A 17,776-nucleotide genomic window follows, 5' to 3' on the forward strand; every position below is an offset into this window, starting at 1 on the left:
TCCGAGCCGCATCTGCAACCTACACCACAGCTCACGGCAACGCCGGATCCTTAACCCACTGAGCAAGGGCAGGGATCGAACCCGCAACCTCATGGTTCCTAGTCGGATTTGCTAACCACTGAGCCACAATGGGAACTCCTCCTTATTTTTAAAATGGGAGTCGTTAGATGACCTCTCTCATTAGATTGTAGTGAAAATAAAGTGAGAACATGTCTAGTACATAGTGTTCAGATATTATTATTTACAGTAGGCACTTCCCAGTTGTTTGAAGAGTGGGGAATGGTGGCTATAAAATTCTAAAAATGGGGACAGTGACCTCAGCTTTTCTAGGTCTGCCATGCTTCCTGACACATAGGTTGGTGTGCTCCTGAGCCATCCACCTGAGAACTGACTTTTTTCTTGTTGGTTTTATCCCTAGCAAGATGATATTTCCCAGCTTCCCTTGCAGCTAGAGGCAGGGAGAGTCTTGGGTGGGACCACCCTTTGGGGAGATATCCTTTTGCTCTTCCTTTCCCTCTAGCTTCCCGTAGTCTGGATCCTACAATTGACAGCAGGAGCCCTGCTAGCAATGTCAGACCATGAAACAACCCTGAAGAAGGAAGCCATGCCCTAGGGATGGTGGATCCCAAGCATAGGAGCCAGAACTCCTGATGCCATGGTGTCATCTATCAAGACCCAGCTTGCCTTCCTCTGCCCTTCTTGTATGTAGGTGAGAAACCAACCTCTCTCTGGCTTCAGCACCTTTCCTGATCTTGCTGTAATATGAAAATAAGCCCAGCCTTAACTAGTAGAGTTCTCATAGAACCAACCTAAAAAGCAAGAGCTCATGGCAAGAAGGTGGGGAGGGCTGTGCCCAGGGGAGGGCTGGCTGTCTTCTCCTGGATGAGGCCAAAGGTGAAGATGGGCACTTACTCATCACCAATGTAGAGCTTGGGCCAGACCTCGTTGACATGGGTGTACTGGGGACTGCCCTTCCAGAAGAGACGCTCCAGCTCAAAGGCTCCTGGGGTACAGTACTCCTCAGCCTCCCCCTCCTCCTCCACCTTCGGCAGCAGCTTCTTGGCAGCCGGGTAGGCATTCTTGAGGCTTGTCTTTGATTCTCCGGATGTCATTTTGGAGCCAAAGGATTTTCTTTCCTTTCTGCAGCTGGTCATGAGAGAGCATCAGGGTTGGGGTTAGCAGGATTGGAGGAAAGGCATGGGCTTTACCAAAAGAGGTGGGTATAGGCTGATCTGAAGATTTGGCAGTCATTTCCCTGGCCTGCTCTGCTTCTGCTTCCTCTTCCCAGGAAACAGAGGTCGACAAAGAAGGCAGTGGTGGCACTTAAACAACACTTCACCAACATTCCAGTTTTCTGCAGGGCAAGCGTGCTGGGCACTCTCTGACTTGGGCCACTGTGTGTTTGCTGCAGACCCAAGACAGGCTTTGGGTCTAAGAAATCCCTGCTGGCAGCCTGTCTCTTGCCTCCTTTCTTTCAGATTTTACCCCGTTTTTGGTGCCTACTCTTTCCTTTATGTGGCTGGAATCTGCTGGCTTGGGTCATTTTGAACCCAAATAAGAAAGCCCAGAAGGTCCCTGCCACTCCAGGCCTGTGGTAGGCAGCGTCTGCAGAAAGCTGCCATCCAGTGGAAAGGGCACACCTGGAAATCCACAGCCTGTGTGGTCTGGGCAGCCAGGCGTATTCTTGGGGCTTCGGAAGTCTTGGGATAGAAGGAAACTTGGCTGCATGAGGGTTTGTCAGCTTGTTAGGAAGTTGGAGTCAACATTGGCTGCTCTCACTAGGAGGTCGGCAGTTGTGCTAACTTACCAGGGGTCCCGGAGAGGCATTCCAAGCTAGAAAGCTATGTCTGCAGATCAGAATGTATATTTGGAGAGCTTGTCAGGCTCTGCGAGTGGAATGTGGGTGAAGTGTTTGTTTCCATTGTCCCCAAGGAAATGAATTCACTGTGGAATTGGGCACCATGTGTTCTGTGAGCTGAGTGACCAAAACACTCGGGCAGTCTGGGAAAGGGAGGTTAACCCATCGTGCTCAGAGATTGGAGGAAAGGGTGGAGTGACTGAGAAAAGTGAAGGTGAGCAGTGGGGAGGTAACTCATTTATTTAACACAGACTTAGGTAGTACTTATCATGTGCCAGGCACCATTGCAAGGGCTTCACGATGATAAACTCATGTAATCTTCTTAACCAAAGAGATTGGCGCCATGATTGATCGCCATTTTGGAGGGGGGGAAACTGGAAATTGAGGATGTTTGTAACACATGGTCTTGGTCTTCTGAGAAAAAAAATAATTGCCCAGAGGGCGAGGGTGGGAGTGGGGAATGCAGAATAAGGAGGGGCAGGCCAGGGACATGAATGTAAACAAGCACGGGTAGCTTCAAAGCCCACCAGGATCCTATTGAAAGGACTCAGCACTCCCAGTTATCAGAAATGGGACCGTCTGAACATGGATAATAAAAATAACTGTGGTTGATAGAAACACATCACATTTAAATCATAAAGATACAGAAAACAATTATTCAGTGTTGAAAGATGCTAGGGGACCAGCTCCCTATGAGGACACGTCAGTAAAGGGAAAGAATCTAGTATTTGTTGTTCTTCCCTGATGCAAACTCTGCTGCAGGGTAGATAAGGGGAATTGTCTTTTATAGAAGAATTCCAGGGAGTTCCCTGGTGGCACAATGGTTAATGACCCGGCATTGTCGCTGTGGTGGCTCAGGTTGCTGCTGTGGTGCTGTTCGGTCCCTGGCATGGGAACTTCTGTATGCCACAGGTGCCGCTACAAAGTAAATTAATTACTTTTTTTAAAAAAGAATTCCAGATAATAAAGAAGGAAGCAAGCACCATATTACGGTACCCAATGAGCTCATGGAGGGGGCACTGAACACTGACTGCTAGCAACATAAGAAGAGACCATCAGCCATCACGGGTGCTCTGATGGCAGAACACACAATCACAAAAGCAGTCTCGTCAAAGGAAAACCTGATTCCTTGATCAGAGTCCTCAGAGTCTAGATCTAGCCAGCAATTTTCAGGAGATTCAGAGGACAGTTAAATGATACCTCAGGGCCTTATCTTTTAGAAATACATACTGAAATGTTCACAGATGAAATGATATCATGTCTGGGATTTGCTTCAAAAATAAGACCATTGGAAAACATAATAATATATTGTGTGTGAGGTGGGGGGTAGGGGTGGAGGTGTGATGAGACGGGATTGGCCAGGGATGATGGCTGCCAGGTAATTACTGTTCCTCTTTGTGTGTGTTTGAAACTTTCCATTATCTTTTGTTAAAAAGAAAAGGAAAGGGCTGAAACCACCGCTCTGGGGCTCTGGGAAATTTGATTCTCCCAAGTTCACGGTAGATAAATTAAAAAGTCACTGGCTCACAGTGTCTTTGGGGATCCTGGGAAGCCAGGATCTGTGACTTTATCCTGCAGAATCCTAAGTTGAGAGAGGCTGGGGGGCAATGGCTGCAGAGGAGACCTTTCTTTGGAGTCTGTCAAAATGTGATCTAAAGACCACCTCCTTCAGAAGCATTGGGCACTTGCTGAAAAAACAGATTCCTGGGTTGCACCCTGGACCAGGGATGGCACCTAGGAGTCTGTATTTTAATAAGCCCCCAAGTGGGTCTGAGGCGGACTCAAGTTTGATAATAATTACCCAAAGAAACAGATCACAGACATGGATGTGGAGAGCAGACTTGTGATTGCCAGGAGGGAGCAGGCACAGAGTGGGATGGACAGGGAGTTTGGGGTTGGTAGATGCAAACTATTCCATCTAGAATGAATGGGCAGTGGGGGCCTACTGTGCAGCACAGGGAACTATGTCCAATCTCTTGGGGTAGAACACAGTAGAAGATAGTGTGAAAAAAAGAATGTCTGTGTGTATGACTGGGCCACTTTGCTGTACAACAGAAATTGAAGGAACATCATAAATCAACCATAATTTTTAAAATAAATAATTTTTTTAAATTGCCCAAGATACAACTACAGATGTGATAAATTCATTTGAGTAATAAATAAATTAATTAATTTAAAAAATTGCCCAAGAGTGTGACGCAAGAATCAGGGAGCTGTTGGAGTTCCCATCATGGCTCAGCAGTTAAGGAACCCGACTAGTATTCATGAGGATGCGAGTTCAATCCCTGGCCTCGCTCAGTGGGTTAAGGATCCAGCATTGCTGTGGCTGTGGTGTAGGCTGGCAGCTACAGCTCTGAGTCAGCCCCTAGCCTGGGAACCTCCATGTGCCACGGGTGCAACCCTAAAAATAGAAAAAAAAAAGAGGGAGCTCTTGAGTCAAGAGAAGCATAGAGAGGTGCTTGAAATGCTTTCCAGCTTCTCATTGAAGCAGAGACCCAGATCTTTAGCCTAGAATAAGGGTGTGGGACTGGGACGGAGGGGCTGGACAGCCTTTCTTCAAGTCTCCCTGAAGGCCGCTCCTTCACGTCGTTTTTAGCCTCAGTGTCTGACGTGTAAGAGGTGCTTGGTTGAATGAGGGAACGGCCTAGCGAATGGGTGGAATGAGTGACTAGATGCCTGAGGGGATAAAGGAATAAGACTGGGATGCCAGTTCTAAGGCCTTAGCCAGAGCTGATGAAGCAGGATGGAGCCTCTGGGCTTCTTTGGAGAAGGAATGAGGTTGCACAAAGAATAGAATACAGGATGGACAGTCCCCTCTAGCAGGTAGTTGCTCAGGCCCGACCTCTATTCTGGAGCCTGGGTGCTGGCATTTGTAGTCATCAAGCAAGGTGTCATTTCAAGGGATGGCCAGAAACATCTGTGAGGGAACCAGCACAGACACCTCAGGCTCCTAAGAGCATGGTCACACCCTCCCCACTGTAGGCCCAAGGCGCCTTCATTTTGAGAGGTCTGGCGCTCAGCCGTTCATGGCACCAGCTCTTCTTATTTCGAAGGAAGTCAAAGCTGAGCACCCTTTACCTCAATATGGAGGTTTGGGCCATTTTGCACCCTGCCTGCCACCAAAGGAGGTTTCAGAAGAAAGGATTTTGTGGGAGAGGCTGGAGCAACTACATTCTGAACCCCCTGTCTGCCTCCTTTGATCACTGACACTGACCTCACCCTTGCTGAGGCTGGTCCTCCTTCATTATTCTGTGGGAGGAACCAGCCCCAGCCCCACCCCCATCTCCACACTGAAAGCCTCGGCTGGATTTCCAGACAGAAGAGGAAGTGGTGTGGTCTACCCCGAGCAGCTTGGCATGCAGAGGGAGCTCTGGGATCTATTATCCTCCAGCGTGCAGATTTGATGGGGAGAGAGAACAAAGTGCAGAGCCGTCCAGAAACCACAGACCTGTAATCTTTCCAAATCCTGAAGGCGGCCTGTGTGCATCCCTCTCTGCACGGCTCCCCAGTCTCTGAATCTCAGAGCAGCTGGGAGCGTCTGTTTCCCAGATCACAGCCAAAATGGAAGGGGAAGACAAGTCTGTTCTGTTTGGTTTCCATAGATTCGACCTAGAGATTAACTGCCAAGGTCTCGATGACACATACAATATCAATCACAGGCTAAATGTCATAATGAGAGCTGGGCAGGTTGTCAAGAGAGGCCTCCAGGTTCCTTTTACAGCTTCATATTGAAAGGTTTGTTCCCAGGAAACCAAATGCCAACTTGACGGCTACTTGGCCTATATGTGCAGCATCGGCCTTCCTCTTCCTCAAAGGATAGCAGATTCGGGTTTCTTCCCAGAGGGACCAGGCAGGTCACAGAGAAGAAAAGTGGGTTGGGTGTTAAAGAATAAAACTAACAAGTAAAAAACCTAACTATTGGCCTCAGGCAGGAGACATCAGGGTGTAGTGGGGACTGTGGCACAGTAGAGAACAAATGCCCCTACTGAAGGAGACAGCAGCTTGCCATTCCACGAGGAAATGCAAGCCCAGATGGTCAGGTATCTTTATGAAAAAACGGAAAGCCAGAGTTTCATGAGAAATGTACTGGTTTTAAAATTTTAAATCAGTAGGCACCTGTGGCAGGGGCTGTCCTTATCCTGTACCATTCCTCAGCTCAGATCCCTGCAGTGTAAGTGGACAGCTCCCTTCTGCACAAATGGCTTCCTCCTTCAAACCTCTGTATTTCCTTGGAACACGTAATGTGAGAAAAAAGAATGTATACATGAATGTGAAACTGGGTCACCATGCTGTACAGTAGAAAAAATATATATATATATAAATAAATGATTAAAAAAAACCCCTCTGTATTTCCTGGCTTGAGGGTTTTTTCTGTTCTTTGCTCTGGTCAGGGAGTTACCAGCTTCCTGGACCAGCTTGCAAACAACTTTTTTCCACACCCTGATTTCAGGGTCTGCCCTTGAGAGAACCCACACTAGGATACTGCTAATTTTATTTATTTTTATTTTTATTTTTATTTTATTTTGCTCTTTAGGGCCATACCTGCAGCATGGAGGTTCCCAGGCTAGGGGTCGAATCAGACCTTCAGCTGCCAACCTACACCACAGCCACAGCAATGCCAGATCCAAGCCGCATCTGTGAACTATACCACAGCTTAATGCCAGATCCTTAACCCACTGAGCAAGGCCAGAGGTCGAATCTGCATCCTCATGGATGCCAGTCAGATTCATTTCTGCTGAGCCACGACGGGAACTCCCAAGATACTGCTAATTTTAAAACATTTAAATATACCGTGATAACAGAGAAAGCAGAGGCCAAGTGGTACTTGACCTATAAGGTCTGAAGTGTCATTTCCCTCTGTGAAACAGTGGCCTTGTCTTGAGGAGCTATTTCCAGGAATAATCAAAACAGGGATCCCTCATTAACTCCTACTCCATTTCAGACTTTTCAGCTTGCCTTTGGTTAAAGGTCCCCCCGGCCTTTTTTTTTTTTTGTCTTTTTAGAGCTGCACCCACTGCATGTGAAAGGTTCCAGGCTAGGGGTCGAATGGGAGCTATAGCTCCTGGCCTACACCACAGCCACAGCAGTGCCAGATCAAGCCACATCTGCAACCTACACCACAGCTCACAGCAACGCTGGATCCTTAAACCACTGAGCAAGGCAAGGGATGGAACCCATGTCTTCATGGATATTAGTTAGGTTTGTTACCTCTGAGCCATGACGGGAACTCTGAGGAAAGGCTTTAATCTGAATTCAAAAATATAATTTTGGCACCGTGATTTAACTTTATGTAAAAAAATATAGACTTTTTTTAAAAAGAAAAAAATCAAAATGTCGATACTGTGGGTAAGTGACAGGACTCAGGGAGACTTTTTTCTTTCTGTCTTCTGTCTTGAGATTCTTTTAATAAATAATCATATTTTATTTTTATTTTATGGCTGCACTAGTGGCATGTGGAAATTCCCAAGCCAGGGACTGAATCCGAGCCACAGCTGCAGCATAGGATCCTTAACCCACACTCTGCTGGGCCAGGGATCGAATCTGTGCCTCTGTAGCAACCTGAGCCACGACAGTCTGATTCTTAACACACAGCCACACAGCGGGAACTCCAGTCATATTTTATAATGAATAAGCATATCTATGTTTTTAACTATACTAGCCAAATAGAACAGTCTGGGCTGGAAGCTGCTTGTGATTTTTCATTTGTGATTTCTACTCCACCTAACTTGCTCCCTGAACCTGTCATTTTCCTGGGGCTCCTCTACTTTTCTGTCCCTCTCTCCCCATGTTCACTGGGTCATGGCCCTTCTCTCACAGCCCAGCAATCCCTGAGGATGCTCAGATCTCCATGGCTCATCCTCCCTAAGCTTCACTTTCTTCTTTGATAAAATGGAATTGTGACAAGAGAGGCAAAGTTACTTCTTAAAACAAACAAATGTCCCAACCTGCATTCTTTTGCTTTCTAAGGTGGAGGGTGGGAGAAGCCAGGCGAAGAGATGTATCATTCATTTCAATGGGAAAAATTAATCTCTACCTGGACCCCTCGAGAGACCCCTGCAGAGACTGGCCAGGAAGCCATGCCTGGGAGTGTGAACCACAGAACAGGCTTCCCGCTTCAGCAACACCATTTGAGGACCTTTGGATGGGGAACGGTAAGTCCTAAAGCATGATTCAGAAAGTGGTGGAGTAAACAAAGAAAGCTAAATTTTTCTGTACGAGAAAGCACGGGGGGAGGTTCCCACTGTGGCTCAGTGGGTTAAGGACTAGTATCCATGGGATTGCAGGTTCAATCTCTGGCCTCTCTCACTGGGTTAAGGATCTGGCGTTGCAATGAACTACAGGGTAGGTCACAGATGCGGCTCAGATACAGTGTGGCTGTGGCTCTGGGTGTAGGGATGGCAGCTGCAACTCCGATTCAATCCCTAGCCTGGGAACTTCCATATGCCGCAGATCTGGCCCTAAAAAGGAAAAAAAGGAAAAGAAAAAAGAAAGAAAGCAAAGGGGACCCTCTAGAACGTCCCCAGAAGGGGTCTGAGGGGCTCTGCTGCAGGGTCGGGGAAGGAGGGCTTGAGGCCAGAGACAGGCAGGGAGAGCCAGAGGCCAGAGCCACAGGACTGCTGAGAACATGGATCCCAGTGCTTGACTTTGTGGTGCCCCTGGGCTGTGTCAGGCCTCTCTTTGTCTCCCTAGACCTTCCGTGAAATTGTTAGGACAGTCAGCTGTGTTTTTTGAAAGTTTTGAGAGGAAAGAGGCTTGCGCTGGTGGGGAGAAGAGACCAGAACTTTACGAAGCAACATGTCCATTGTGAGTCTGTTTTTTTTTCTTTCTTTTTTTGTCTTTTTGCTATTTCTTTGGGCCGCTCCTGCGGCATATGGAGGTTCCCAGGCTAGGGGTCGAGTCAGAGCTGAGTCTGTTTTTATACAGAGATACATTTCACAAAAATATTAACACTGGCTATATGCTTATTTTAGGATAATGAAATTATATGTGATTATTCTTTTTAAGGAAACATCTTGTCTAAAATCTCTGTGAGGAACATACATTACTTGAGTATGTGGAGAGGGGAAAAACCCTGGGAAAGTTCTATTGTAGAATTGTTCTGGATGTGGTAGATACTCACCCTAAACCTGTGGGCTGAGGCATAGGAAGGTGGCCTTCAGGACAAGCCCTCCCCAGGTGTTCTTTACATCCCCGAGTGCCCTCCCTGGGCTTGCGAGCTCCCTGAAGGCAGCAGCTCTCTGGTGGCAGAGCCAGGCCCACGTCGTGTCAGAATGTCATTCCCAGAGTTGCCGTGGTGGCGCAGCGGAAACGAATCTGACTAGGAACCATGAGGTTGCAGGTTCGATCCCTGGCCTCGCTCAGTGGGATGACGATCTGGCATTGCCGTGAGCTGTGGTGTAGGTCACAGATGTGGCTCAGATCTGATGTGGCTGTGGCTGTGATGTAGGCCGGGAGCTGCAGCTCCAATTTGACCCCTAGTCTGGGAACCTCCGTATGCTGCGAGTGTGGCCCTAAAAAAATAATAAATAAATAGATAAATAAATAAATAGAAAGTCATTCTGGTCTCTCCGAGCTTCCCTGGGAAATCAGAAGGGAATCAAGTTTTATGGGTCCTGAAGTTTATGTAATTTCTTTAAAAGAAAATCAAATCGGTGCAGGGCCTTTAGAAGAGACCGGGGCACAGGTGGGGTTCTGAAACTTTGGGGTAAAATCCACCTCTGAAGGAAATGTGCTTCCCCTCTGACTGGAGACAGACCTCAGATGGAGGGGGCAACCTCCCCCCCGCCCCCATCCCTTGGGGCTCTTTGACTTGCCTTAGCCTGCTCTTGGTTCAGGCTAAGTCAGTCAACATCAGGGCTGCCCTGGCGGGTCCCGAGTGGGCCTGGGAAGGGGCCTTGTTTTGGTTTTGACTTTTCCTTAGAAGTTCAGCCTGCCTTCTCCTCCCCCTCCCACCTGCCCCCAAGCTTTACTGACACGTCCCTCTGTTAGGCACCAGGGACGGGATGGGCCAGCGAGGTCTCTGCCTGCTAGAAGTTTTTGGTTTAGCAGCACAGTTTATAATCTAATATTTTTACAAATTCTCCTCTTTCTTTGAAGGGATTCTGTATCTGTGGACACCACATATTTATGCTCCTAATGCATTAGGATCATGGGGGAAAGCTAGTCTCTGCTGAAATGCATGCAGACCGCAGTTCTTCCGTCACACCACCCATGTTGGGCTTGGAATGTGCCTTGAAAGAAGGGGCAGAGGAAAAATGTTATTGTGGTTGGGAAAATGACTCTATTAGGAGAGTAATACCTACTGCTGGGGTACACAGAGGGGCAGAATTTGGCACCCGTATACGTGTATAAATATACACACTTTTAATTTACCGCCAGTCAGGCTTGTCTTTACACATCTTAAATCTACGAAAATGATCCCAACTAGGAAATAAAAGTTGTGGGATTCTTTTTAAAAAATTTAAACCTAGATGTGAAAACCCCAGGAATTTTTTGTTGCCTATAATTTAATTCCTAATGTATCAGACACAGTCCAAGTTTAACAGATTTTTTTTTCTTTTGGATTCTGGCAAGTATGTTAATAGGAGGCAATTACATGAATTAATATAAAACCCTTTTATTTAAAAAAACAGAAAAGCCTTCATTTAAAGAGGTAATTTAATATTCCTTCTATGATGGCGTTGATGTCATTAACTTCTTTGATTAACTCTTCAAATGGTTTCAGAGCGCTTCGGGGTGGTAATTTATGAACTCCTAATTGATTTTTCCAATCTTGGTTTGGCAGAGTTGGGCCTCCCGGAAACTATGAGGAGGCTGGAGGCCCACATGCGGCTTCCTTCTCAGACAAGGGAGCCGGCTGTGATGGACGTGACCTCTGCAGCCGGCCTGGTAGGGAAGAGGAGGCTTTAGCACAAGAGACAAGGGGCCATGACCTCTAACCAGGCCAGTTGCGGTGGAAGCACTGCAGGCAATTACACAGCTCATGAATTCAGAAGAGAGGGCCTTTTTGCCCACCTCTTTCAAGCATCATTTCTTTCTTTTTTTCTTTTCTTCTTTTTTTTTTTTGGTCTTTTTGCCATTTTCTTGGGCCGCTCCTGCGGCATATGGAGGTTCCCAGGCTAGGGGTGGAATCGGAGCTGTAGCCACTGGCCTACGACAGAGCCACAGCAACATGGGATCCCAGCCGTGTCTGTGACCTACACCACAGCTTGGGGCAACGCTGGGTCCTTAACTTACTGAGTGAGGCCAGGGATCGAACCCGCAACCTCATGGTTCCTAGTCAGATTCGTTAACCACTGAGCCACTATGGGAACTCTTTTTTTTTTTTTTGGTCTTTTTAGGGCCATATCCGTGGCATACTGAAGTTCCCGGACTAGGGGTCGCATTGGAGCTGCAGCTACCAGCCTACACCACAGCCACAGAAATGCCAGATCCGAGCCGTGTATGAGATCTACACCACAGCTCATGGCAACTCCTGATCCTTAACCCACTGAGCAAGGCCAGGGATCGAACCCGAAACCTCATGGTTCCTAGTCGGATTTGTTAACCACTGTACCACGACGGGAACTCCCCTCAAGAATCATTTCTAACTATGTATTGCCTCAGAACATAAAGCTTCCTTGTGCAGAGGTGCGGGACGGGGCGGGATGGGAGGGGGCAAGACTGTGAGGGTGCGGTGGCTCCCCATCCACCCCCATTTCCTCATCCCAGCCACTGCTGCTCATTAGGCCTCTCTCTTGGTGCTGTACAGAGGCGGCTCCAGGCCTTGGGAAAGCTGCAGGCCAAGCTCCGATGTCTTAAAGCTGGCACAAAAGCTCACTGAGAAATCAAGGCCCTGGCAGGACCCAGAGAAATGATTATATAGTTGGTGGTGACTTTTATCATGTGCCTGGTGATTATCAACTCTCAAAACCTCCTGGACAAGGAATATCTGTTCCCACTTTACAGATGAGAAAGATGAGGCTCAGAGAGTTTAGGAATACGACACCAAGCTTGTAAGTGGTGCAACTGGGGCTCAACCTAGGCGGCGGAGCATCCCCGACCCAGGTCAACAGTTAGGTCGCTATATCCGTGGTCCCAGGGTATATGCTCCTGAGGGCGGGCCTGGGCCTAGGCCCCCCTCCCTGTGCAAAGCCCAGAGAGATGGGAAGTCGGGGAAAGAGCTGTCACTGGCCTTGGAGACTCATGTACCCAGGCTGAGCTTTCTCATCTGTAGGATGGGGATCATACCCGCCTCCCTGGTTATTGCGTAGAAGCGATCATGTAAGTCCTTAGCATGTGGACGTGGACTCGGGAAAGTTCATGTATGAAGACAAGGGGGAGGGGAAGGGGGGTGCAGGTGGAGAATTCCCAGCTGTGTTGGGAGCTAAATTCTGAGCCAAGAGTAAGGACTTGAGACTGGAGCAGTTTGGCTGGGGGGTGGGGGTGCGCCAAGGGTCTCGCCAGGGTAGCTGTGGCAAATACGATGGGGCATAAACAAGGCTGAACATTCTCCTGTGGGTGATGCGGCTCGTGTGCTCACGTGTGAAGTACCAGCGAGGCTTTTGGGAGGGGGAGAAGGGACTCTCTCAGCCTGTTAATGCCTGGTGGCCATGCCAGGCTGCATGAGATTTGAGCTCCTATTTACTGTGACAGTGGTGGGCCCCAAACCATCAAGGGTCACCTGAAGTGACAATCCAAGCACCACCAGCCCTGAGTCAGGCTGAAGAGGACAGACGGAGCTGGGTGACCCCTGGCACCAGGACCTGGAGTGGCTGTGCCCAGGCCCAGGCCTCCTTGGGGGCGGAGGTGGGGGAAGCTGGGCACAGGCTGGAGTTCAGGCAGGGAGGGAAGTGGGAGCACGAGCTGCCTCCCGCCCCTACCTCTGAGACGCACACCGGAGCCCTGAGGCCCCGCCAGCGGACTCAGAGGCACACTGGCCTCACTGCTGCCTGGGCTGGGTGATGTTGGAGAACCCCTCCACTGCTTCGTGTCTCCGTTTCCTCATCTGAAATGAAGTTGAGTTGCACCCCTCCCAGGGCTGTCCAAGTTCTGAGGAGTAAGTGCCTGAGTTACTGCTTACAAGAAAAGCTCTTGGATCCATGTCTGGCACATTGTCAGCCAGGACACATTATCGACACACAGGGTTGTGCGGGGTCTGGGGAAGGCCGTCCCCAGCTCCATAGAGGGCAGGCTGTCCCCTCCCCAACAGGACTCAACTGGGCATCCACAGGGCTACAAGAAAGGCTAACAACCAAGCCTCTGGCCTCAGGGCCCCTCTCTGCTCCTCACCCTCGTGAGGTTGTCAACAGCCACAGGAACTCGGCCCTTAGGACTCAGAGTCCCCTCCAGCCCAGTACCACCCCTGGACTGAAATGTCCCCAGGGAGGGCCTCCAGCTGATCAGATGGTGGGGGACCATTACCTCCCCTTTCACCCTCAGTACAGATCTGCTTTTGCCCCTGAGGAGCCTTCAGGGCTGACGGAGCTCCCCCTTACTCAGACCCTCTCCCATAGCCCATCCCCACCCCCATGTCCATGGCTCTTTCATTGTATACTCAGCTCAGAAGCCCTTCCAGCATTGTTTGCAAGTGTCATTTGGTGGGACCAAAATGATTTTGTCGTGAAGAGAACAAGGAGGGGCACAATGGAACATTCTAGGCAATAGAACATTGATTACCAGAGCCCCTCAGATGCTGGGCCGGCATAGGGAGCCCCTCCACACATACACCTCATGTCCTCTCCCATCTTACTTGAGAGTTTTTGCTCTTGGAACCTTTTCCAATTTCCTGAACCATCAGAGTCCCCCGCTCCCAACTCTTGGGTTCCAGGCCCATGAGAGGCCATGGAGGCCACAGGACAGGAGCCCAGGGTCCAGTGGGAGATCCCTGGTCTGAGACAGGATATCTTCCCACTGTCCTGCCCACACACACCACATCTCGGTCCAGAGTCTCTGTCCTTTAGCGACCCAGTCTCCCCATCTCTACCAGAGCCATCGCCCCCAGCCCCATCCTCCCACCAGGACTGGGAAAAGCTTCAAAAGGAGCCACCTTGTCCACACGATGCTTAGTGTTACCAAGAGACAGGAAGAGCTCTCATCCCTGAGTTCTGAGAACTCACTTGTAACATGTGCTGCCCTGTGCATGAGATGAGTCACTGTGTCTCCAGTCTGCCCCCCTACCCCCCTCCCACCTCCCACTGAGATTAGTTTTCCCTTTACTGGCTAAATGGATAAATGTGGAACCTTGCTGGAATATGATATGTGATACAAAGCATCCAGGGCCTCAGAAGGGCCCGATGAGCTTTAATCCGCCCTATTATCCTTTAGAAATGGTCATTGAACTGGAAGCTTAGATTTAGAGGCAGGGAAGTGGAGAAAATTCCTTGGCGCCTCTAGGGAAAGACAGGGCAAGAAGAGCCTGTTATGCTAAAAGGATGTCAGCTGTTCTTTGCTGCTCCAAAGCAGAGTAGAAAGAGGTCTTCTAATCCCCACCCCAAGGCCCCCAAAGAACACTTGACCGGACCCAAGAGGTGCCAGTCTACCCCCAAAAGGGAACTTACCTGTGCACACCGGGTCCTGGCCAGGTTGGGAGGTGCTGGGCCGTGGGGCGTGTGGCGGCTGCACACCCAGCCACCCCGACTGGCATCTAAGAGCCTATTTTTAGGGTCAGATCTGCTGACGCTGACCTTGTGTGCTGCCCGGTCTGAGCAGAGACCTGTGGCATCTGCTTGCAAAACGATTCGCTGGTGTGACCTGAAACCCTTGACTCTGGGAGTTCTGTACCCGGAGCCCACACGCCTGTTCCTGGCTCAGCCACGGAGGCAGGACATGCAGCCACCCGGGTGGGGACAGGCAGGGGTATTTCCCAGCTTTGTTTCCTCAGGATCGACAAGACCAGGTGCCTGCGGGGCCCTGCCTGGAGCCCTGTCCTGGAACAGCTGGAACCGGGAAGGTTTGCCTGCTGGCACAGAGCCCATGGGAAGGTCGAGGGCACACAGCCTGGGGAATTCTCCACTCCAGTCTTTTCTGGGAGTTTGGGGAGCCATCTCCAGAGAGTGGATAGACTAAATACCGCATTGCACGGTGATTAATGAAGCACCTCCGCCTTCCAGAGAAACTCTGGAAACTTGGGTTCGTTGACGTTGTGCCACTTCCTGAGACCTCTGGCAAGTGTCCATCCCATCTGGGCTTCAGCAGGGAAAATAATCACAATGCTGCCCTCATGTTGTTATGAGCATTAAATGAGACAAAGTTACCTGTGTAGCATAGTTACCTGCACATGCTAAATACTTAAAAAATTCTGGATTGAGTTAGGATGCCAAAAATATCCCCAATTCAGCAGTCATCCCCTGATTTCTCTTCTTGATGGTTCCTTTTCTCAACCTCCCTCCTCTTTGGCTCCAGCCTTCTTTGCTCCAGGACCCCCACCACCCCCACACCTAGTGTGGTCCTTTCTCATAGGGCTGAAGGGTGTAATCCTGTCCAGGCTCTTCTAGTTTTCTAGTAAGATCTTTCCAGGTCTTCCTACACTTCCTTATAGTGAATGACGTGGTTTTCCATCCTTCTGCATCCTGTCACCCTCTTTGGGCATCCTTCCATGTGGGATCACCAGTCTCCCCACATCCTTCACTTTATAGCATCTTCTTATATTGGGATCATTATATTGTCCCCTGCAATTTTGTATTCAACAAACCAAAGATCTTCCTCACAATTTGCATGTTTATCTACTGCCGGTTTTATTTAGAGCAATTATTTCTGCTAATAGTTTTCATGGTGAAACCGCTAAAAAGACTTTGCTTTTATTGATTTCTTGGTGCAGACCGTATTCACAAGGCAGAGGCTCAGGATCTAAGTGTACAAGGAGGTCCAAATGTCAGGGTCCAAATGTCCCTGCTGTCAAGTGCTGTAGTCAGAACAGCAGGATCAAAGGCTTTTCTGCAATTATCCCAAGAACCAAAAGAGATGCTGGAGCTGACAAAGACTAAAGAAAGATTTCCGGCTGGGAGCCTTGGGTGGGGCTGGGGGGCTGGTCCCAACCCCAGCCCAAGTCAGAGTTGCTGCCAAAGATGTAAGTTTAGTGGGGGTGGGGATCAGATATCTAGACATCTGATACTCATCATTGGTAATTACTAGAGAAATGCAGATAAAAACTACAGTGAGGTACCACCTCGCACTGGTGAGAAAGACCACCATTAAATCTACAAATAACAAATGCTGGAGAGGGCGTGGAGAAAAGGAAACCTCCTACACTGTTGGTGGGAATGTAAACTGGTGCAGCCACTATGGAAAACAGTGTAAAGATGCCTCAAAAAATTTGACTTGCTATATGATGCAATGCCACTCCTGGGCATATATCCAAACAAAGCTGTAATTCAAAAAGATACACACACACCCATGTTCATAGCAGCATTATTTACAATAGCCAATACATGGAAACAACCTAAATATCCATCGACGGATAAATGGATAAAGACGATGTGGCATACACACACACAATGGAATATTACTCAGCCATAAAAAAGAATGAAATAATGCCATTTGCAGCAACATGGATGGAACTAAAGATTATCATACCAAATGAAGTAAGTCAGAAAGAGGGGAGGACAAATACCATATGATAATCAATTATACGTGGAATCTAAATCATGGAAAAGAATATAAAAATATGTATATGTATAACTCACTTCCCTGTACAGCAGAAATTAACACATTGTAAATCAACTATACGTTAAAAAATAATTAAAAATTAAAATTTAAAAATAAAAACCTTAAAATTTAAAAATAGTATAATAATTAACAATAAGAAGTAATTAAAAATAATAAAAAGTGAAGTTCCCTTGTGGCACAGCAGGTTAAGGATCCAGTGTTGTCCCTGTAGCAGCCCAGGTCGCTGCTGCGATGTGGGTTCAATCCCAGGCCCAGGAACTTCCATGTGCTATAGATGCAGCCAAAAAAAGGAAAAAAAAAAAAAGACCTCTGAGAGAGATAATGGGTAAGAGAGGGAGACAGAATCTTACACTCTAAAGGATGGTCTAATAAATAAAGCCAAGAAAAGAATGAGGTAAGTTACTGGATTATCACCTCCATTAGAGAAGCCCCTGGATATGGTGACCAGAAGACTGGTGACCATCCCCACACTCTATGTGCCCCTAATCCTTCACAAATTAAAGAATGCCCAAAAGAAGTTGACAAAGGGTAGGGAAGGGTAGAAAAACCATGTTGTTAATTATCAGGAACTATAGGAAGCCCTGGGAAGGGTTTACTAGAAAAGAGTGGTGGTGGTGGCAGGAGACACCTGTGCTGTCTTCTAGTAATTGAGGGCAGATCTTTGAGAAACAATAGCCTTCTCTGCACAACTTTCAGGGCAGAACCCAGGCAATGGCTAGATGCCCCAAGAGCTGCCTGTCTGGACGCAGCAAAGATACCACTCTGCCAGAATTGGAACAAGCCCGGCAACTATCATCTGGACTCAGAGATGTCTCCTGCCGTTCCACACTGCAGGGATAGTTCACCAGGATTCTGTGCAACAGCAGAGCTACAGTAGTGCAGGTAAAGTATCATTTGTAAAAATAGCTGTTATTTTCATTGTAGCTTCTTAGGAACTTACTTTACTGCAGCATTTGATAGAGGTTCCTCCCCAACACCGCCCTCTGACCCATGTGATTTTTATTAGCAAGACTCTACTTTCTCCATTTTCACACCTAGGTAGACATTGCTCTTTGTTTCAGCTTCTCTGGATCAGAATCCCACTTAGGCCCAGTAGCAAGGTTCGGTAGGCAGACTACCCACCCCCTGCCCCCAAAGATGTCTGCATCCTAATCGCTGGAACCTGTGAATATATTATGTTACAAGGCACAGGGGGGTTGAGGTTGCTAATCAATTAAGATTGCTAATCATCTGACCTTAAAATAGAGTATCCTGGACCATTCAGGTGGGCCC

The 17,776-nt window shown here is 48.3% G+C and overlaps 1 protein-coding gene across 1 annotated transcript in view; it reads right to left on the minus strand.

Moving 5' to 3' along the window:
* The window catches only part of DUPD1 (dual specificity phosphatase and pro isomerase domain containing 1), a 40,239-nt gene extending 25,453 nt beyond the window's left edge, over positions 1–14,786 (minus strand). Inside the window, exons 1-2 of the mRNA XM_001929033.5 lie at positions 14,398–14,786; positions 913–1,146 (exon numbers count right to left, since the gene is read on the minus strand). Coding sequence (XP_001929068.2) covers positions 913–1,146; positions 14,398–14,483 — 320 coding nt within the window. The 5' untranslated portion in view covers positions 14,484–14,786. The remainder of the gene's footprint in view (positions 1–912; positions 1,147–14,397) is intronic.

This window comes from Sus scrofa, chromosome 14 (assembly GCF_000003025.6).
Source record: "Sus scrofa isolate TJ Tabasco breed Duroc chromosome 14, Sscrofa11.1, whole genome shotgun sequence".
In the NCBI taxonomy this organism is placed as follows: domain Eukaryota; kingdom Metazoa; phylum Chordata; class Mammalia; order Artiodactyla; family Suidae; genus Sus; species Sus scrofa.